Source organism: Alosa alosa, chromosome 7 (assembly GCF_017589495.1).
Source record: "Alosa alosa isolate M-15738 ecotype Scorff River chromosome 7, AALO_Geno_1.1, whole genome shotgun sequence".
NCBI classification, from domain to species: Eukaryota; Metazoa; Chordata; class Actinopteri; order Clupeiformes; family Clupeidae; genus Alosa; species Alosa alosa.
In genome coordinates this window covers 484,947-508,825 of record NC_063195.1, presented here as the reverse complement: position 1 = coordinate 508,825, position 23,879 = coordinate 484,947, and the positions used below count along the sequence as shown (strand labels likewise).

Here is a 23,879-nt window from a genome sequence, read left to right as displayed (position 1 = left end):
CCCAGTTTAAGAGCCGCAGCCCTAATGTATATATAAGCTTTATTGCAGACACAAGTCCATATCATACACATACATAATAATATATAATAGTGTATTGGACTCATGCTACAGATGCTTTCTTGGTAGAGCCGGACCTCCGAGACGGGTCCTTCAGGAACAAAGCAGGGCTCTTTGACATTTTATGTTATTGCCACTAGATGGTGACATTTCCCCCTTTTCGAGTGCACACTCTACCTGTGCAGAGAGAGAGTTCATAAGTGGCCACACTTGCTACGTATCTAATCAAATCTAACCAAGTGTTATTAATATCATATCAAGTGTTATTAATCTTATATCAAGATCAAAAAATCTATTTGCTACTGTTTTAAAATCTAACCAAGTTGTATTAATCTTATATCAAACCAAGTGTTATTAATCTCATATCAAGTTCAAAAAATCTATTGGCTACTGTTTTAAAATCTAACCAAGTGTTATTAATCTTATATCAAGATCAAAAAATATAACCAAGTGTAATTAATCTTATTTCAAGATCAAAAAATCTATTTGCTACTGTTTTAAAATCTAACCAAGTGTTATATCAAGATCAAAAAATCTATTTGCTACTGTTTTAAAATCTAATCAAGTGTTATTAATCTTATATCAAGATCAAAAAATCTATTTGCTACTGTTTTTAGTATGAAGACTTACCTCACACTTTCTCCTAAAATCATTTGACTTCCACTCAAAAACCATGGGTTATAAACAATCCAATGGGTTAAAAACAATGAGTTAAAACAACCCAATTTTAACCCAACCACTGCTTAAATAGTAATAACACTTAATAACACTTAATTAATAACACTTTGTTAGATTTTCTTTTTTGCAGTGTATATACCACTGGCTGCATGATCTGGCTATCTCTCAGGCACACACGTACACACACACACACACACACACACACACACACACTCCTTAATGTGCAGCTGTGTGGATAAACTAGTTGAGCAAGAGGTGTGGTGCATTCCTCTTTGTTATTTGCCTGGCTTTTCACAGACACACACACAAAGCCTATGCTTGCCTCAGGCACACACACACACTCTAAACACACACACACACACACACACACACACACACACAAGCCCATGCTTGCCTCAGACACACACACACACACCCGTGCTTGTCTCACACACACACACACACACACACACACAAGCCTATGCTTGCCTCAGACACACAAACACACACACACACACCCGTGCTAGCCTTAGACAGTCAGACCAGCAGGGAGCTGAAGAAGGCAGAGTGAAGCGCGCAGCATTGGAGGTAAAATTGATCTTAAAAACTTCAGCAGGGAGTTTTGAACATTCTAACAAAAGATTCTGTTCTTGAGGTTCTTAAAGTCCATGTTGAATCCAGAGGCTTATAGATAGAGAGTTGCGACAACTCCAATGACGCTAATGTTCCATTTGATTCCAATAATGGCGGCTCATGGAAGCCTCAAATAGTTCTCGGAAGTTAAAGGCACTCTAAGAGATGCCACGCGGTTTTTAGGCTAATGACAGCCCAGGCTCCAGAAACGGCAACAAAAACAACCTGGGCAAACCTAGCCCATAAAAACATAACAAAACTGTTCCAGCAAATCACAGACAAGATGCGCGTTTAGGAGAGTTTCAATTGCACGGGAGCAGCATGGGAGGGAGGGGGAGGAAGTAGCGAGCTAGCTCTCTGTTTTGTTTGAAAGTCAACAGAAGTGATGTTACCCAGCATCGCTTAGAGCAACTTTAACAATTAATAATAACAGCAGTGTCGTTACAGCACTATAGACTATTAATATACTAATAAATACTACTACTACTAATAATAACAGTAATAGTAATAAAGTAATAGTATTAATAGCCTAGGCTATTTATATACTGTATCGACTATATCGACAGCTTTTGCCGCTTATTTTTTTATGAGTTCCTTATCAAATAATTTAAAAGTGGCTAATGCCCAATAAAAGTGCCACACCGTAATAGCCTAATATAAGATGAACCTTGCCTATCCCATTTTAATTAGGCAGCACTAGGCTACACCGTGAACAAACTGGCAATACGTTTTTGCGTTTGTACAGAGCCCTTCTACGGAGAGCCTTGGCACTTCCTATTAAGCCCCATTGTATCGGAATTGGTTGCAGTTCCATTAGTTCTATGTTGATCTGTGATGTCTAGGACCCAGTGTATGGAAGGTATTGAGCAAAAAGCAGTTTCCATTGGAAACAAATTGTTTTTTTTTGTAAAGAAATTAATTAAAATAGTATGTGCAAAAAATCATTAATTTCAGGTGTGTCTGATTAGTCCCATATATGATAACTATTCTGCATTAGTTTGGTATAATAGGATAATTATTCTATATTGGAATCATAGGATAACGATTCTGCATTGGTATGGAGTCACTAGGTCACATGGCTTGGAAGGTATTGGAAAAAAGAAGACCATTCATATAGGAAATAATGTATTTTCTTTAAAATATTCATATAAAATATAGTGTGCTTACAGTGACTATAAGAAGAGGTGTGTCTGATGAGTCCCATATAGGATAACTATTCTGCATTGGTTTGGAGTCACTAGGTCACATGATGTCAAAGCTATTGACAAAACAATACTATAAAGGTAATTCAGAAGGTACTTTATAGACGGTCCCTAAGTAGGTCGGCTGGGAGCAAGTAGACAGGCCATCTGTTTGTACACTGTCTGCAAACACGGGGTGAAACCGGCCGCATTAAAAAAAATGAATATCTGTCGAATATCCGAATATCAAACTAACTTCACCTCGGTATGCAGCGCCCTCGCATGAAATCTGAGGAGGAACGGCAACCAGTCTAGAAACAGGAAGTAACCAGACAGTGCCAATTCTCTTTGGTTTGAACAACTTTTATGACGTGACGTTTCTTGGGCATTTAGCTTTCCTATCATGTCACCATAGCGTTGTATGCGCAATGCCCATTTGGCTATGGCTCAAAGTGTTGTTTTACTTTAAAAAGGGCAGCACAAGTGGATATAGTGCGACTGCTTCCCCAAAACAATTGCTCCATAACTGGATTTAATCGTTTGATATGTGGATAACTTTAAGGGGACTAAACAAATAAAAGGTAAGATTTTGTTATCACAAAGCTAGCTGGTTCGTTAAATATGGCGAAGCATATTACAGTCAACTTTGTAGGCTACTTGCAGCAGTGCAGCTGAGTTTGTTGTTACAGGCATGAAAACTCCTGACCTTTCGGCCAAAATCGCCGTTTTGAATCCAAAATGGGAGACTTGGCCTACGTGGTTCGCGCAGATCTGATAAGAACATATTTGGGGGGAGGGGTTACAACTGAGTTTACAAATCACGCGCAGACGCGAATGCATCTTGATGTGTTGTCAGCCCCATTAAAAACGTGTGTGATCCAGCAACGAATATGTGAATGCAGGCCCTATGCATACAGTGGAAGCTAATTGTTGCCGCGGACGCAACGCGAAGAGAGTTGGAATGTGAGCCCGGCGAGGAGAGATGCTTATTGATGTCACAGACTTCTGTCAGAAAAGACGTTTAGCGATATTGGACAGACAGATAGACATAACGAGTTCATTTGATGAAGAATACGTGCAAAGAGCCATCTAGATCGACACAAGGTGAAGCAAATAGGCATACTTTATCAGTATAGCAAGGCTAATGTGAATAACTAAATAGTTGAATTAAATGCTTCTAAACTGGGCTGGTGTGTTTTGTTGAGTTCATAGACAAAAGCAGTGTTTGACATGGTATGCTACCTTGTATGAAACGTTCAGTGGCCTGATCAGTAGTCTGTGTCTACAGGGTACAGTTGAACATGTAGCCTAATGTGAACACTGTTCATACAATTGTATTGGTTGGTTAAACACACTAGCACAATGCCACAATCTGTAAGTAGCCTAGGCTGCAGGTTAAAACATTTCAAACCAATTTTACAAATTAAAGCCTAGTCTACCCTATTATATAATAAAACATTATCAAACATATAATTTGTTGTGTCAGTGTGCCAGACATCTATGGACGCAGTGCTCGCCAATACAAACTTGAAAAAAAAAAGGACAAAATTATGCCACTACTGCCTCGTTGAGTCTGAATAATATCAACTGCATAGCCTCGTTGAGTCTGAATAATATCAACTGCATAATGTCAACTGCATAGCCTCGTTGAGTCTGAATAATATCAACTGCATAGCCTCGTTAACACCAATCTGAATAATATCAACTGCATAGCCTCGTTGACACCAGTCTGAATAATATCGACTGCATAGCCTCGTTGAGTCTGAATAATATCGACTGCATAGCCTCGTTGAGTCTGAATAATATCAACTGCATAGCCTCGTTGACACCAGTCTGAATAATATTGACTGCATAGCCTCGTTAAGTCTGAATAATATCAACTGCATAGCCTCGTTGAGTCTGAATAATATCAACTGCATAGCCTCGTTGAGTCTGAATAATATCGACTGCATAGCCTCGTTGACACCAGTCTGAATAATATCAACTGCATAGCCTCGTTGAGTCTGAATAATATCGACTGCATACCCTCGTTGAGTCTGAATAATATCGACTGCATAGTATACTATACTACTACTAATATACTATATTAAGTATACTCTTTTGATTCCATGAGGGAAATTTGGTCTCTGCATTTATCCCAATCCGTGAATTAGTGAAACACACACAGCACACAGTGTACACACAGTGAGGTGACGCACACACTAATCCCGGTGCAGTGAGCTGCCTGCATTAGGGCTTTGACTTTTGCCCAAAAATCATATTCGAAGTTCGTTTGTTTATTAATATTAAAATTTGAATATATTCGAATATGTATTAATAATATTTTAACCATTAAATGTCTTCAGTAAGACCGATATTGGTATCAAACTTAAGTTCTATATGTTCTGTCCACCAGAGGGCAGTGTATCAGTCAATGTCAATAGACTACGTGCACGAAAGGCTGAGTATTTATGCGTGTGTTAAAATTGTTATTATTGAGCATAGGGCCGGGCGATAAAACGATAGCGATATGTATCGCAATAGGCATGTAATCGATATCAATAAAAAATACGTTCGATAGAACATTCATAATTAAAAGCAACACACACCTCCTGCCTTACGTTGTCCATAAATAAATAGGCTAAATATATCTGCTTATTTAACAAAATCTAACCAAGTGTTATTAATCTTATATCAAGATAAGAAAAACTAGTTGGTATAGTTTTCAGTATAAAGAGACTTACCTAGCGCTTTCTTGTGAAATCATTTGACTTAATTTAAAAAATAATTCACTTATTTTAAGACATCTTATCCTGAAAACAAGCAAATTTGTCTGCCAGTGCGTTGAGCTTATTTGTCTTGATAAGACTCCTTAAAATAAGTTAAAGTCTTCTTAAATTAAGTCAAAATGATCTTTTGAGAGGGCTCTAGGTAAGTCTTTTCATACTAAAAACTAGATTTTAGATTTAAAATTAGATTTTTTAATCTTAATATAAGATCAATAACACTTGGTTAGAATTAATTTTTTGCAGTGTATGTCAAACTACTAGAATAGGCGATAGAAGTAGGCCTACCTCAACACAGACTCTCCTTGCCCCTGCACTTTCTCTCTCCCTCTCAACAGGCGCATCCCTCCTCAGCATGCGCATGTAATCCAAACATTAATCGTGTAAGATGACTGGCTAAATTGCTATTAAATCCGGTTAGCATCATTAGCACGCTGCACAAATTTGTTCAAAACTGTTGCATTAAAATTAACTGCTGAGTTCTAATCATCTCAATCCCGATGCAAATGGAAAAGTATTTTCCAAGACTCAAACGGGCCTGTCCCAAGGAGAAAAAGTATTCATTTGAAACTTAAACACACATAGGGAAACTGAACAGTCTAACCAGACTATGATAAACTAGCAAATTAAGCTAACGTTAGCCTACTTTGTTTACAATATTTCCAGGCTTCAACCAGTGCTGCTTTTCATTCAGACTTATCTGCACATTTATTTATTTGAGTGTTTTTCATGATTGTGTTGCCATTTCTTTTCCCTGTTTGCTTTGATTGATAACTGAGGTGATTAAAATCAGAGGAAGGTTAAGTTTAAAATAAAAGTGTCTATGTGTCACTAAGCGCGAACCAGCCAGGATGCTAACATCACCTACAGGAGCCTAGATGACCAATAATAGCCTTGCTAATGAGCTCGCGATTTTACTTCACCAGGCGTGAAAAAAACCTCGGAATCTGAATTGAAAACAACGTTTAGCCTACAGCCAAATACATTTATAGAAATTATCTCCATAGGCTACAGGTTAGAATATTAAGAGATCCCTAAAATTCGTTAGAATATTTTTAAAATAATCGAATTATATTCGAGAAACGAAGTTCGGAGTCAAAGCCCTAGCCTGCATCAACAGCGGCGCTCGGGGAGCAGTAAGGTGCCTTGCTCAAGGGCACTTCAGCCATGCCTACTGGTCGGGGTTCGAACCGGCAACCCTCCGGTTACAGGTCCGAAGTGCTAACCAGTAGGCCCCGGCTGGCCACCAACATATCAACTGCACTGTAAAAAATGAATTCTAACCAAGTGTTATTTGTTACATATAGGATGGCAGCAAATGCAGACATGGAGTCATGGATACGTTTAAATCATTTATCTGTAAACCCATTCAAAATAAATGTACAGTTCACCATATCACAGTCATTTTGCCTAGGTCTTAAACAAAAAGTTTCACATTCAAATCCCTTAAAAACAGGTTAACATTACCACAGTAGCATGGTGACTCACTGTCCTTGTAGGCATGGCCATCTCAGCTAGCCTACCGCACACGCACGCACGCAGTGTCTCTGTCACTGTCCCAAAAGTTCGACGGTGCAAAAGTCCTGGAAAACATCCAAACGATATGGCATCCATTCCCGAAAGTCCACGAGATATGTGCCAAGAAAGGGATCCAAAAGTGAGACGATATAAGGTCCGATTATGTCCTTCGCGATAACGAAATTCGGAACAGAATTTGCACGCTATCGCGTGTAATCAAGAAGAACCAATCACAAAGCATGCTGAGATGATCACTAGTCATTAAACTGTATCTGAACTCGCTTGACCTGTTCATGAACTCTTTCTATGTTCTAAACTCTGCTCTCCATGCAGACAAAGCATGAGAGAATGAAACATTGATAATATCTTTACCACTGTATAGTACAATTCTCATGTTATTGCAATGTACTTAATCAAACAAATAGATGACCTTATGACAAAATAAAATACAGAATCATATAAATAAAACAAAACAATATAGAAATAAAATGTAAATGTAGGCTCATCACATATTGATCTTATATTAAGATAAAAAAAATCTATTTGGTATTGTTTTTAGTATGAAAAGACTTACCTAGCCCTCTCAAAAAGATCATTTTGACTTAATTTAAGAAGACTTTAACTTATTTTAAGGAGTCTTATCAAGACAAATTTGCTCAATGCACTGGCAGACAAATTTGCTTGTTTTTTTAGGACAAATTTGCTTAACGCGACTGGCAGACAAATTTGCTTGTTTTAGGACAAATTTGCTTAACGACTGGCAGACAAATTTGCTTGTTTTCAAGATGAGATGTCTTAAAATAAGTCAATTTTTTTTAAATTAAGTCAAATGATTTCACAAGAGCTAGCTTAGGTAAGTCTCTTCATACTGAAAACAATACCAACTAGTTTTTTTATCTTGATATAAGATTAATAACACTTGGTTAGATTTTGTTAGATAAGCAGTTTTTGCAGTGTGCATAGCCTCGTTGACACCAGACCCTGGTAGTGTGAGGACATTGTGTTTCCTCAGTGTGAAAACGTAGCTCTGATAGTTAGCCTGACAGGTGCGGTATGTGTATATCGGCATGTGTGCATTGTCTCTGCTAAGTTGCAGACAAGATGTGTGTATTCTCTAAAAACAGACATGTAAAGGTGCATTTGAACCCTTAATAGATCTGTCATATTCGACCATTGTGTTTTTTACAGAATGGGAAACACTGCCCTTACCATCCACCACCCCACCAGTCTGGAGCATGACATCCCTTACCTGGAGCACGGAAAGGTGGTGGACTCGACCGCCAGCACGCTCTGCCTGGAGAAGAGTGGTGGTGCGGTAGTGGGGTGTGGAGGCCGAGTCGTCTTCAAGAAGACCGCATCTGACAGCCAGTGGACGTACAGGGCTTCCGAACGGATCTCAGACTGTAAAATCGGCGACGAAATAACCGTCCTCGCATCGGACCAAGCGGAGGCGAACACTCAGATAGCGGCGAGGTTTGGCATGTCGTTGTCTGAAGTGCGGGAGAGTGTGACTCTTATCAAAAGCACGATTGGTGATTCTAGCGCCTACTCGGAGCTCTACTGCTATGTTGATTACAATGTGAAGAGCAGCGGGAGGCACGAGTGGACGAGGAACGACCTGTACCTCAAGGCTACGCACCGCTGGGCCGAGAGCTCGGAGATGGTCATCGATATTACTTTCCTGACTGAGGAGGAGAAAGAGATCGAGAAAGAGAAGCAAAAGGAGATGGCTGAAACGATGAGAAATGTGATATTTATGTTCGGAAATAATACGACTGATGTAACTAGAAAAACATGATATTTCAAACACTGTAAAAGGGTTTGAACATTCAACAACAACTGTAGTATTTTTAATATTGTAGAAAAACTAGTATTCTTTTTCCTCGAGCATGAAAATAAAATTTGTGCCATAACTTTGAAACTGCAAAATGCATGCTTCGTATCCAAATGTCTAGCCTATTAGGCTTTGAAGACAGAGCAGCTTATTTTCTTGCATGCTTCATATCCAAATGTCTAGCCTATTAGAAGTTTCAGCTAAGGCTTTGAAAACAGAGCAGCTTACTTTCTTGGCATTTTAATTTGTTGTAGTTTTGAGCTCTACAGCTCTGGGCTTGCTTGTCCTCTGAGTTCGCTATGCACCTGAAACCGGTCTTTACTACATTTGTTCTACAATATTAACTGAAATTACAGTATGTAAGTAACATACAGTAGTAGGCAAGAGCAATGTGTTTATCAACATTTTCCTTAGCCTATCGTTTCTGTTTTACAATGTTAACTGAAATTACAGTATGTAAGTAACATAGGCAAGTAGCAATGTGTTTATCAACATTTTCCTTAGCATATCATTTCTGTTTTGTTTCGATGCTTAATGAGAATGTTACATGTCACGCAAATGACAGGATGCCTAAACACTCTAATTGAGTACTATATGAGTTTAGCTTTTCCTGTGTAGCCTGTGGCTTACAATACTTTATCAATGTGTGACCTGCAGCTTAGGATACTTTATCAATGTGTGGCCTGCGTCTTACAATACTTTATTAATGTGTGGCCCGCGGCTTACAATACTTTATCAATGTGTGGCCTGCAACGGAAGTGACATTACCCAACATCGCTTACAGCACCATTAATATTCTATGGAGATCTGTCTGGACCTGTATGGGGACTAACAATACCTTTAATAGTCTATACAGATCTGTATGGAGACTAACTATGCCTTTAATAGTCTATAAAGATCTGTATGGAGACTAACTACACCTTTAATAGTCTATAAAGATCTGTATGGACCTGTATGGAGACTAACTACACCTTTAATAGTCTATAAAGATCTGCATGGACCAGGGATGTAACGATTACCGGTATAATGGTAAACCGCGAAAAAAATGTTGACTACAATAATTACCGTTTTCATTTCAAATATCATGATTATCACTGTTGATTACCGCGGTGAGGAAACCGTGTGTTTAATCCTTCCCAGCTTCACCCAAGCCTGCTTTTGACATACAGTACAATGGAACAAAACTGGTACCCTACTGATTCTGTTATCTAATTGATGGTTTTAACTACGATTCGGATTAGGCTACACCTGATTTTAAAAGGCAGAACTTTTTCACCGCAAAATGTGCACTTGTATCATGTAGCCACTCCGTCTTTTTTTGTTTCGCGTCCACATTAAATCCATTCCACTCACGTTATCAGGAGAATACAGTAGTCAAAGTTTTATTTTGAACACTTACTTTGGTCTCACTCATTGCATCCAAATAACAGAAATAGCAAACTCCAAGTTATGGTAGGGTAAGTTGAGCTATAAGCACATAGCCAATTAAACATGAAAAAAGTGAACGGGATACTTTTTGAAACTATTTCAGCTTGTGTAGGCTTATCAGTGCTTTCTGAACATATTGAACACACTTTTAGAAATACCGTGATAATACCGAAAACCTTGATAATTTTGGTCACTATAACCGTGAGGTTAAATTTTCACACCGTTACATCCCTAGTATGGACCTGTATGGAGACTAACTACACATTTAATAGTCTATAAAGATCTGTATGGAGACTAACTACACCTTTAATAGTCTATAAAGATCTGCATGGAGACTAACTACACCTTTAATAGTCTATAAAGATCTGTATGGAGACTAACTACACCTTTGGGGTCTATAAAGATCTGTATGGAGTAACTACACCTTTAATAGTCTATAAAGATCATGGTGACACAGAGGTTCAAGTGTTGTTTTGCTGCTTGCTGTATGGTGTTTCCATGGTGACACAGAGGTTCAAGTGTTGTTTTACCGTTTGCTGTATGCTGTTTCCGTTTTGCTTGTGATACAATAAATACCTTCAACATTCTGATCCAGTCTACCTCATACAATAAATACCTTCAACATTCTGATCCAAACTACCTCATGAGAAACCAGTCTCAACCACTTATCCCACAGGCACTTTTGGGTCTTTTGACCATTTTTGCGAGGGTTACAAAATAAACTACCCCTCTTTTTGATAATCCGTCTCTTTGGTCTCTTAATCCATGTTTAGAGTTTATTATGGACCGTAACACACACACACACACACTACTGTATAGAACCCAAAGTGATTCCTCTTTTGTGGCCATATTTTTGAGTCTCACCATGAGAGGGCGCTAAATATCCAAACTACAGCCCTGGATTTGGGACAGGAAGTTAAGGTCAGACCTCTTTCCATTAAAACAGGAAGTTAAGGTCATATCTCTTTCCATTGAAAAGATGAAAACCATAACACATTTAGGATCTCTCTCCTCTGTGTGTGTGTGTGTGTGTCAGACTTATTTCCATTGAAGAGATTAACATAAAAAATAAAAACACCATACATATTGAGGATGTCTGTATCTGTGTGTGTGTGTTTGTGTGTATGTGTGTGTGTGTGTATCTGTGTGTCTGTATCTGTGTGTGTGTGTGTGTGTGTCCCAGCATGACCAGCTGCCTCAGATGCATATCCAGCTGGTGGCCCAACCAGCTACACCAGCTAACAAGAACTGGAAGTACTGTAAACCAGCAAAGACCAGCTAGACCAGCTAACAGCATGAGCTGGTTTCTAGCTGTTTTTTTCAGCAGGGATTATATAAGAAAAACAGAATAAATAGAGATATTCAGTATGAAAATAAAGACAGGTATGTACAGTATGTACAACTTTATACAGTGTGGTGACAGCACCATTGTAGTGCAGATTAACATTATAAGAGTAGTAAGAATATGTGTATAGGCTAAGGCTAAGGTGTATAAGGCTATGTATACGTGTAATTTCAGTATGTTGTAAATAAATACACACTATAGGTGGGATAGGGAAGAAGGCATCGGGCAGGGGCTGGGGGGGCTTAGATGGTTGGTTGTCTCTGGGGTGCAGAGTTAGAGGGTTAGTCTATGGGGTACAGAGTTAGTCTCTAGGGTGCAGAGTTAGAGGGTTAGTCTCTGGGGTGCAGAGTTAGAGTTCAGTAGAGCAGTGTTTTTCAACCTTTTTTGTGCCACGGCACACTTTTGACACTTAAAATGTCCCACGGCACACTAACATCCTGTGTGAAGAAAAAATAAACATACCATAGCCTAAAATTTCAAATAATACACAGATATGGCCTTATTATGGCTTCTATGCAAGACCTGCTCAATAAAACAAGCGCCCTCTGTTTCATTTGTAGGTGACAGAGCCGGACAGTAACGGAGTACATTTACTTGAGCACAGTACTTGAGTACAATTTTGAGGGATCTGTACTTTACTCGAGTATCATTTGAGAGGCAAATATTGTACTCTTTACTCCACTACATTTCTATCCATAACCGTGAGTACCAGTTACTTCTTCTAAGAAAAAAAACTGAAAAATCGGAAACCCTCAATTTGTTGTTTCCCTCTCAAACGTGATTGGATTGTGCAGGCGCCATTGATTGGGACAGCCTATCAGCAATCACCTTCAGCTTTCCGCCAAAGTCAACTCCATGGTCAGATTTAGATAAGAGACGAAACCATGGATGAAACAATGGATGAAGACGCAGCAGGTCCATCCCGGGAATGTGCCAACCTGTGGCCCCACCTCGCCAAACTATTTAAATTTTCTGAACAAGTTAATGATAGTTTTCGCTTCAAGTGTTTCAATTACAAAATAGTATTTTGTATTTGAAAAATGTATTTTAAATACATGTATTAGAAATACTGCCCATCCCTGGCAACATGGTAAAAAGATGAAAATGACTTGATTTCACTTTCAATTCCTTTTACATTCTCCAAGGTATTAACATTAACATTTTTCATAACTCCATGTAGGATGTTTCTGTACATAAATGTAAGCACTGTGGCAGTAGTAATGCAATATTTAGAAAATGTAGGCTACTCTTGTACTCTTGGTACTCAAGTACTTTTAAAAACAAGTACTTCAGTACTTTTACTTAAGTAGACATCTGACTGTTGTACTTTTACTTGTACTTGAGTAAAATTTAGCAAAGGGTATCTGTACTTTTGCTCAAGTAATGAAGCTCTGTACTCTGGTAGGTGAATATATCTAATTTAATTGTTGTTATGAACTGGATATGTGATGATTCTGTGAATACTGGATATGGGGCCCCCGTTGTACAATGCCTGCATCTCACAAATAGTGCAATCATACAATCAATGAGAGCATGTGGTTATAAATTCTTTGATGCAACAGTTGCTTTTCAGAACTAGTGAATGACATTTGGGTAATTTTCTGCGGCACACCTGATGATCTCTCACGGCACACTAGTGTGCCCCGGCACAGTGGTTGAAAAACACTGCAGTAGAGGCAGGGGGGCTGGGGGGGCTTAGGTCAGGGGTCCCCCAACCTTTTATGTACCATGGACCGGTTTGATTCCTATTTTGTTTTTCACGGACCAGTGGGGGCTTGGGGGAGGGTTCGGAGGTTCCATGTTCCATATGTGTTGTGCATGCATTACTTGAAAAGAACTAGCTCCAGTTACGTATGAACAGTGAAGGTAACGAAACGTGAACTTGAAGAAGTGAAAATTGAACAATATGAACTGAATATAGAACAACTTGGAGCTACATCTATAAGTGTGAACATGCTTAACAAAATATGGGAACAAAACATGGGAACTAAACATGCATTACTTAATATAATCAGTGGGAGCCCTGCTTGTTTCCCTGCAACAAGAAGCTTCCATCTGGGGTGATGGAAGACAGTGACACCCTCAGTGTGTTTGAAATGTCCAGTCGATTAGCTAATTTGGTCTTAGTTGCAGTCATTGCGAAAACCTGGCCTCAAAGATAGATGCGTGGTGGGAAATGGTAGCAACGTTTTTCAGCTTTTATGGCTATCTCGGGATATTCTGCTTTGGTTTTGATCCAAAACCCACCAGAGAGGTTTCCTTATACACACTCTTAAGACCACCGTCATTTGCAATTCGATCAACTGCTCTTCCTCCTGCGCTGACAAGTTAGGACTATTCGGGATATTATTGGTTTGCCGTGGATCTTTGGAGGATGGGAAGTAGGCTAACGCTCAAACTCATTTGAAAGTGCAACAAGGTAATCGCGCACCAGCTGCGAGAGAAAGGGCCCTGCCTCAGTCTCTCCCAAAACCCTCACTACTGTTTGGAACATATCAAATACACCCCGGTCCACTCGTCGTCCCCACAAATCAAGCTTGGCTTTAAATGCAGCGACTTTATCTGCCAGTTTAAAGACAGTCGTCATTCTCCCCTGGAGTGACAGGTTGAGGTCATTAAGCAACCCAAATATGTCACACAGGTAAGCGAGTTTTGACACCCAGTCCTCATCACTAAAATGTGCAGCTAACGGTGACTTTTTTTCTGTAAGAAATCTCTGCAGCGGCTCTCGCAACTCAAACACTCTGGCCAGTGACCTGCTAAAGATGCTTGTTTTTTGTTGCTCATTCTAGCAGTTTAGCTAACTTCGTGTGACACTACCGTTAAGCTAAGAACTGATCAAGTGAAGTGAGCTGACCTGAGGCTGCAGGCGCTGAAGGCAATATGTAAAAGTGTTGAAGACGGGACAGACAGACGTAAGAAAATAGACCTTGCAAAATGCAAACATGCGTGCAATCAAACAACTGCATATAGGCCTATGCCATGTAAAAACGTAACATTATTGCAAATTAAATTTAGTTTAGTTTGCATGCATTTTCCTGCGGCCCGGTGGTTGGGGACCGCTGGCTTAGATGGTTGGTTGTCTCTGGGGTGCAGAGTTAGAGGGTTAGTCTCTGGAGTGCAGAGTTAGAGGGTTAGTCTCTGGGGTGCAGAGTTAGAGTTCAGTAGAGGCAGGGGGGCTGGGGGGAGCTTAGATGGTTGGTTGTCTCTGGGGTCGTTGGTCTAGAGTTCAGCCGCGTTTTGATGACACTACATGTGACCCAACCCACCACAGGACATTTCAAATCTGACTTCGCACACACTGCCTCTCACACACTGAGGTAGAATGGCATTTCAAATCTGACTTCGCACACACTGCCTCTCACACACTGAGGTAGAATGGCATTTCAAGTCTGACTTTGCACACTGCCTCACACACACTGAGGTAGAATGGCATTTCAAATCTGACTTTGCACACACTGCCTCACACACACTGAGGTAGAATGGCATTTCAAATCTGACTTTGCACACACTGCCTCACACACACTGAGGTAGAACGGCATTTCAAGTCTGACTTTGCACACACTGCCTCACACACACTGAGGTAGAATGGCATTTCAAATCTGACTTTGCACACACTGCCTCTCACACACTGAGGTAGAATGGCATTTCAAATCTGACTTTGCACACACTGCCTCTCACACACTGAGGTAGAACGGCATTTCAAGTCTGACTTTGCACACACTGCCTCACACACACTGAGGTAGAACGGCATTTCAAATCTGACTTTGCACACACTGCCTCTCACACACTGAGGTAGAACGGCATTTCAAATCTGACTTTGCACACACTGCCTCTCACACACTGAGGTAGAACGGCATTTCAAGTCTGACTTTGCACACACTGCCTCACACACACTGAGGTAGAATGGCATTTCAAATCTGACTTTGCACACTGCCTCTCACACACTGAGGTAGAACGGCAGGGCAAAGTGTCTCGCCAGTTTTACCACCAGACAGGGTAGCCATTTTGCCAAGGTGGCTCGTTTCGGCACCAGTGTGCAGGATGGGGGAATCTAGACAGGCATTTTGTCCAACTCACCACAGGAGATTTAAAATTTGACTGAAAAAAAGTAGCAATAGTAGAGACAGCACATTACAACAAGCTTCCAGTCATTTAACGCCTGCTAGAGTTGTGTGTGTGTGCGTGTGTGCATCTGTGTTTGTGTGTGTGTGTGTGTATATATGTGTGTGTGTATGTTTATGTGTGTGTGTGTCTGTGTTCTGTGTTTGTGTGTGTGTGTGTGTCTGCTAGAGTTGACTTCAGGTCAGAATGCCATCGGTTGTCATAACAAATGCAGCGATAAATGAACTCATCGAGCGTCTCTCCGCACAAGCTTTTACATTATTACATTATAACTCCTGTTAGCCTGTTGCTATAGTTACATAACATTTAAAAGCTGGACATTAGCCAACATACAGTAGCTTAATTTCACAAACAATCAACAATATGCAGCCCAACAAGCAAACACTGCTAAATGTAACATAATGACAATGAACTCTCACCTTTCTGGTCTACAAGTTATCCAGTTATCCATAGTTAGTCCACGGTTATTCTTCTTGATATGAGCTAGTTAGCGAAAGAGCTAGCCTGGCCATATGAGCTAGTTAGTGCTAGAGCTAGCCTGGCCTGGCCATATGAGCTAGTTAGTGATAGAGCTAGCCTGGCCATATGAGCTAGTTAGCGATAGAGCTAGCCTGGCCATATGAGCTAGTTAGTGCTAGAGCTAGCCTGGCCTGGCCATATGAGCTAGTTAGTGATAGAGCTAGCCTGGCCATATGAGCTAGTTAGCGATAGAGCTAGCCTAGCCATATGAGCTAGTTAATGCTAGAGCTAGCCTGGCCATATGAGCTAGTTAGCGATAGAGCTAGCCTGACCATATGAGCTAGTTAATGCTAGAGCTAGCCTGGCCATATGAGCTAGTTAGCGATAGAGCTAGCCTGGCCATATGAGCTAGTTAATGCTAGAGCTAGCCTGGCCATATGAGCTAGTTAGCGATAGAGCTAGCCTGGCCATATGAGCTAGTTAATGCTAGATAGAGCTAGCCTGGCCATATGAGCTAGTTAATGCTAGAGCTAGCCTGGCCATATGAGCTAGTTAGTGATAGAGCTAGCCTGACCATATGAGCTAGTTAATGCTAGAGCTAGCCTGGCCATATGAGCTAGTTAGCGATAGAGCTAGCCTGGCCATATGAGCTAGTTAATGCTAGAGCTAGCCTGGCCATATGAGCTAGTTAGTGATAGAGCTAGCCTAGCCATATGAGCTAGTTAGTAGTGCTAGCTAGCCTGGCCATATGAGCTTGATTATTCTAGTTAGCGACTTAGTCGATTAATGCTAGAATCAACTAGTTAGTGAAGAAAATGAGTCGACTGCAATTTTTTCGCAATTTTTTAGTCGAGGAGTCGTTTTCCACCTATTTATTGGTCTCCCGTCTCACTGTAATTCACCTCCACACCAGTCTGTGCGCTGTGCGCTGTGCTGGTTAATCTGATCTCTTTCTTTCATCCCCCCCGCCTTCAGTGCTTTGATATGAAAAATGGCGGAGGGAGGTGAGTCTAGGGAATCAGGTCCGAGACCGAAAGCTTCCAAAGTATGGAAGTATTTTAAGCAGAGTTGTGATAAAAGAGTGGTCTGTACACTGTGCCAAATGTCGCTGGCTTATCACGGGAGCACAACGACAATGCACGAACATCTCAAACGAAAACACACAGGAGTTGTTGACGATGCACCTACAGAGAAGAATAAGACAACGTAAGTATATGATTATTAATGAAACGGAGAGCTAGTCTGTACTGTTTATTAACTTTTGAGAAGTAGCCTACAATGAATGTCTTTGGATGTTAAGGGCAAATAACTCCACGACGCGCTCAGAGGAGCTAGTCTGTACTGGAGTTTCCTCCGCCCAAGTAGCCTACACTCATTAATTCTGTAAAAGGACACCTCGTGTTCCCGCTTATCGCCCGGCTGCCACTATAGGCTTTATAGCACGCAAAGGAAGCAAGCGGCTCCGTTTAAAAAGAAGCTAGAAACTTGTCCGTGCATGCAAGTGTAGGCTAAACGCGAGCAGCTGCGTGCCTGCCTGCTTTTAGCGCGATTCATTATTAGGGGGGGAGCTAATGGAAATGCATACGTATGCTTAGCTTGTTAATACATAGAACAGGTTAGCAACTATGGTTTTGTGAAATGCACCCCCTGTCTACATCAGTAGGTTAATTGTGTATTTTTCTCCTCTTTTGTCAGTTGCAGGCAAAGTAGTCTGACAGAATTCCTTCCAAGGAATTCCTGCACGCCACAACTACAAGCAGTACTCACTGACAGTATCCTGAAGATGATAGTGAGGGATATGAGACCACTGTCTATAGTTGAGGGTGAAGGATTCCAGAACATGGTGGCAACATTCCAACCTGGCTACATTCTACCCAAACGCACATGTTTCACCAACATGATGGAGAAGAAATATGATGTGGAATTTGAGAAAACCAAAGATGCCCTGTCCTGCAGCTCCATGATATGTCTGACAACAGATATGTGGACAAGTATGGCCACAGAGGCATACTTATGCCTAACTTGCCACTTCATAAATGATGAATGGGAGCTCATGAACTTCAATTTGACCACCATGCCACTTCAAGAGAGGCACACAGCCGTAAATATCGCATCATGGATTGAAACTGCAGTTGCCAAATTTGGAATCCCTCTGCATAAAATACTCGCCATAGTTCATGACAATGCAGCAAACATTGTATGTGCCCTCAGAATCCTAGAAGAAAAACATGGGATCTCTTCCGTCCGCTGCTCTGGTCACACACTGCAGCTAATTGTGAACCATGCTATGCAGCAGAATTCCCATATTCAAAAGGCCATTGGTGCAGCAAGGTCCCTGGTGGAGCACTTTGACAAGAGTGAGGTTGCCAGCAATAGCCTGAAGGTAAAGCAAAAACAAATGGGACAGCCAGAAAACAGCCTCATTCAAGATGTAAGTGTGAGGTGGAACAGCACGTATTACATGATCAGACGTCTGCTGGCCCAAAACCTACTGCTGTAGCCTATAGCTTATGGACCTGGCCCAAAACATGCTTGTTGTAGCCTATAGCTTATGGACCTGGCCCAAAACTTTGCTGTTGTAGCCTATAGCTTATGGACCTGGCACAAAACTTGTGACAGCAGGCTTTACCCTTACAAACTGTCGTAGTGTAATATGCAGTTTCTGGCATCCATAAGAAAAGCAATTGTAGATGAATGGCCAACATAACTGTAGCCTTCATCTGACTCATCTTCAGGGAATAGCAGTGTTACTCTCCTTCAATAACATTCAACTTTATTTTCATACATTAATGTGATTAACAGGCTAGCCTACATGGCCATTAAGCACACTGAAGAGGCTTTCTAATGTGATTAACAGGCTAGCCTACACTGAAGAGGCTTTCTAATGTGATTAACAGGCTAGCCTACACTGAAGAGGCTTTCTAATGTGATTAACAGGCTAGCCTACATGGCCATTAAGCACACTGAAGAGGCTTTCTGTTCATTGTGTCTCATTTTATTTTCAGCTGTCAAAAGTTGTGGGGGTAAAATTGACAATGTCAAAATCACCAGTTCAGAAAATCAAGCTTAGTTCGTTCCCATATGTGTGTGCGTGTGTGTGTGTGTGTGTGTGTGTGTGTTCACTGTATGTGCATGTGTGAGATAGAGTTTGTTTATGTGTGACACTTAAACACATATTTGTGTGTGTGTGTGTGTGTGTGTGTGTGTGTTCACCACTGAGCTGAGATTCAGAGCTTTGCTAATAAATAAAACCACCTGACAGCAGCTCAACTGTGTGTGTGTGTGTGTTGGCAGCAAGGTTATGAGTCATGTCCTATAGGCACATCTGTTGACTGTGTGTGTGTGTGTGTGTGTGTATGTGTGTGTGAGTGTGTGTGAATGTGTTGGCAGCAAGTTTATGAGTCATGTCCTATAGGCACATCTGTTGACTGTGTGTGTGTGTGTGTATGTGTGTGAGTGTGTGTGTGTGTATGTGTTGGCAGCAAGGTTATGAGTCATGTCCTATAGGCACATCTGTTGACTATGTGTGTGTGTGTGTGTGTGTGAGAGTTTATGTGTGACACTTAGCTTTTTTGTTGTGACCTGTCTTTTACTTTTATATTTGTGTGTGTGTGTGTGTGTTTATTTAACTGTAGGTGTGTGTGTGTGTGTGATTGTGTTTATATAACAGGAAGGAAGTAGTGGCGCATGTAGATGCAGCGACTCCTTGCTTCTCCTGAACGTGCAGTGTTTTTTTGTTGTTAAAATGTGTTTTTCAATGTTTATCGCATGAAACTACGTCCAGAGCATGTACAGCCGACAGCAACTGTTGCAGATACGGGAGGAAAACAACAGTATCGATGTTTTGGACAAAAAAAACAGAGGCGCTGGCTGAACTGGGAATACTTAAGCCTGCCTACCACAACTTGTCCGGACCCGTCTGCTTCACCTGGCGGCGTCACATAAGCGGTGTGCCAGGACAAGGAAGAGAGGCAAAGCGAGCTGGCGGCCGGAACAAGGCTAGCAGCCAACCCAACTTTCGCCCAGCAATACCATCCATATTCCTGGCAAGCGTAAGATCACTGGACAATAAGATGGGCGACATTCGGTTGCTAAGATCAGCAAACAAGACAGTGAGTAACTGCTGCGTGACTGTTATCACTGAATCATGGCTCAACGATAACATCCCGACTCTGCTATACACCTGGAGCAGCTAACGTGCTATCGAGCTGACCAAGCCCTAGCAGACAAAAGGCGTGGTGGAGGAGTTTGTGTTTACACATGATGCTTGGTGCCGAGGCGCTTCTGGTAGTACACAGACACTGCTCTCCACTGGCGGAGTTTATGATAATTAAGTGCGACCCTTCTACCTCCCCAGGAATTCACCGCGATTCTGCTGGTCGCGGTGTACATCCCCCAGCAACAAAAAAACAGTGACAGGAGCATGGCACTGAATGAGCTATATCGGGCCGTCAGTGAACAACAAAGTGAACACCGGATGCCTTCACAATCATCTGGAGACTGGAATCTTGATAAACTTCCCAACAAGAGGACAAAAACCCTGGATCTCAGGGAAACTGTACCTAGCTCTTTAGAGAACAAAATTTCAACACCAACAAGTCTGTAATCCTTCCGTTTTAAAACAAGCTAAAAACAGGACAAAACACTGTCCTGAGAATTGTTCCTTGTTTACCATGTTGTTACCCCACAAATGTAATGTAAAAATGTAATGTAATGTTTACACCCTACAGAAAAAGCCTACAAACCCTCCCCACATCGGGCAATCAGACCACATTAGCATCCTGCTGCTGCCCGATACAGACAAAGAGCAAAAGTCACCAAACGGTTCTGAAGGAGGTGAGAATGTGGCGGAGGGGCCGTCTCACAACTTCAGGACCGCTTTGAAACAACAGACTGGGATATCTTCAAAACAGCTGCCACCCACAACAACCACATTGACATTGAGGAATACACAGACACTGTGACCTCCTACATCACCAAATGCATCGATGATGTTACAGAAATAAAACACATCACCACTCGGGCCAACCAGAAGCCATGGCTGACAGGAGACGTCCACAGACTGCTGAGGGCCAGAGACAAAACCTTCAGAGCTGGAGATGTAGCTGGCCTAAGAACAGCGAGGGCTAACCTGTCCCAGGGCATCAGGAAGGCAAAAAAGTATTACACAGACAAAATAACAACACACTTCAAAGACAGCAGAGATGCACAGAGCCTATGGCAGGGCATACAGGCCATCACTGACTACAAGCCTGCGCCACGGAGCTGTGAGAACAACACCTCTCTTCTAAATGACCTGAACAGTTTTGAAGCACAAAATGACACTCACCCACAGAAAACCCCACCTCCCCCCCACGACCAACCCCTGTACCTGTCCTCTGCCAGCGTGAAGAGGGACACTAGCCACCATTAACCCACAAAGCAGCAGGCCCAGACAACATACCAGGACGAGTGTTGAAGGACTGTGCAGAAGAGCTGAAGGATGTTTTTACAGACATTTTCAACACCTCTCTGGAGCAAGCAGTCATCCCATCACTTTTCAAAACTGCCACCATCATACCCGTGCCAAAGAAATCATCACCATCATGCTTCAATGACTACCGTCCTGTAGCACTCGCCCATAATCATGAAGTGCTTGAGCGGCTAGTCATGTCACACATCAAAGCCACCCTACCCCCACCCTGGACCCCTTCCAGTTTGCATACCGAGCCAAACGATCCACGGAGGATGCAATCTGCTCTGCCCTCCATCCAGCCCTCACCCACCTAGACAATAAAGACTCATATGTGAGAATGCTGTTCATAGACTTCAGTTCAGCATTCAATACCATAATACCACAACAACTCATCAGCAAACTGGACAAGCTAGGACTCAGTACCTCCCTCTGCAACTGGCTGCTGGACTTCCTGTTGCAGAGACCACAAGCAGTAATGCGTCGGGGACAACACCTCAAGCACTCTGACCCTGAGCACGGGGGCCCCTCAGGGTGTGTGCTCAGCCCCCTGCTCTTCACACTGCTAACACATGACTGTACAACCACTCACAGCTCAACCATCTGGTGAAGTTTATGGACGACACAACACTGGTGGGCCTCATCACTAAGAGGCTCACTACAGAGAAGAATGAGGCTCACTAAAGAGAAGAAGTAGTGATCTACTGCCCTCTGGGAAGAGGTACAGAAGCCTGCGCTCCCGCACTACCAGACTCACCAACAGCTTCTTACACCAAGCTGTAAGGATGCTGAACTCTCTCCCTCCCTCCCCCCCTCCACCCTCAGCTACACATAACATCCTGGACATTGGACCCACAATGGCCGCCTGCACTCTCCACTTGCACACTTGAACACTTGCACACTTGTACACTTTACAACTTGGTGTTGTTGTCCTGAAAACACAACACTTCTGCTGCTCTTACATAACTTGCACCACTATGCCACTTTCTTCATTACTCAGGTCAAACAGAACTACCCAAGCCTCTTATTGGCCTGACTTTGCACTAGTTTTTTATTGACTGTCTATGCACAATTTCAACAAAATTTTGCTGCTCTTATTTTTCATTATTATATGTGCCCTCTTATTTACTTATTTACTTACTTTTTGTTTGCTTGAATGTTATGTTTGTCTGTGGACTTAAAATTGGTAAAATATGTCTTGTCTTCACCGTGGGATAGTGAGAAGCGTAATTTATCTCTTTGTATGTCTGGAACATGTGAAGAAATTGACAATAAAGCTGACTTTGACTTTGACTTTGACTTTGACAACCTGCTGGCTAAATGGTCAAAGACAACAACCTCCTGCTAAATGTCAGCAAGACCAAGGAGATTGTTGTCAACTTTCAGAGAGGCCACAAACAACTGCCACCACTGTCCATCGACGGAGATGCTGTGGAGAGAGTGAGCAGCACAAAATTTCTGGGGGTGCACATCAGCGGCGACCTCTCCTGGACCACCAACACAGCATCACTGGTGAAGAAAGCCCAGCATGGCCTCTACTTCTTAGCAAATTGAAGAAGGCAAGTGCCACGCCTCCCATGTCATGACTACATTCTCCAGAGGGACCATCGGAGCATCGTCTCCAGCAGCATCACAGTGTGCACCACTCCCCTCCCTGCAGGGGAAGCTGCACAGATCAGAACAGGAAGACCCTCCAGCGCACTGTTAACACAGCTAACCCTGTGTTTAACTCCCCCCAGCCCCCACCCACCAGCCAGCCCCTGTGGAACTGCACTGTGACTCTGTGGAACAGCCTAACGTGTTGCTGCTTCACATCAAGCCTGATATACTTGAAATTACTGCATACTGCATATCAATGTAAATATACAGGTCACACAAGCACAAGTTTAAACTTCATGTAACTGTTAAGACTATATAAATATACAACACAACTACCTCTATTTTTTTTTTATATATATGTCCTATATTTCTATTTTGATACATACATGTTCTATATTTCAGTCTTGCACTTTAATTTAATGTTTACTGTCTATGGCTATGTCTATAGTATGTCTATGTCTGTATTTAAAGCATGTCTATGTCTGCATGGGAAAGTAAGAAACGAAATTTCAATTCTTTGTATGGCCAGTGCATGTAAAGAAATTGACAATAAAAGCCGACTTGACTTGACTTGATATAACACTTTCTCTTTGTGGGTGTGAGAGTGTGTGTGTGTGTGTGTTAGTGTGTGTGTGCTGTGTGTATGTGTGTGTCTGTGCGTGTGGGTGTGTATGTGTTTGTATGGGTGTGGGGGTGTGTGTTTATGTGTTTGTATGTGTTTGTATGTGTGTGGTGTGTGCATATGTGTGTGTGTGTGTGTGTGTGTGTGTGTTTATGTGTTTGTATGTGTGTGGGGGTGTGTGCGCATGTGTGTGTGTGTGTGTTT

The 23,879-nt window shown here is 41.8% G+C and overlaps 1 protein-coding gene across 3 annotated transcripts; it reads left to right on the top strand.

Annotated features, from left to right (window-relative positions):
- Nucleotides 1-1,182: 1,182 nt before the first annotated feature.
- LOC125297919 lies at nt 1,183-9,718 on the top strand. Of its 3 annotated transcripts, none has more exons than XM_048248481.1 (2): nt 1,183-1,302; nt 8,000-9,718. In XM_048248481.1, the coding sequence occupies exon 2, from the start codon at nt 8,001-8,003 to the stop codon at nt 8,607-8,609; it is 609 nt and encodes a 202-aa protein (XP_048104438.1). In that variant the 5' UTR covers nt 1,183-1,302; nt 8,000; the 3' UTR covers nt 8,610-9,718. The 3 variants fall into 3 exon arrangements, with proteins under 3 accessions (XP_048104438.1, XP_048104439.1, XP_048104440.1); XM_048248482.1 differs by lacking the exon at nt 1,183-1,302 and adding an exon at nt 2,560-3,109; XM_048248483.1 differs by lacking the exon at nt 1,183-1,302 and adding an exon at nt 3,232-3,632.
- The last annotated feature ends 14,161 nt before the right edge of the window (nt 9,719-23,879 follow it).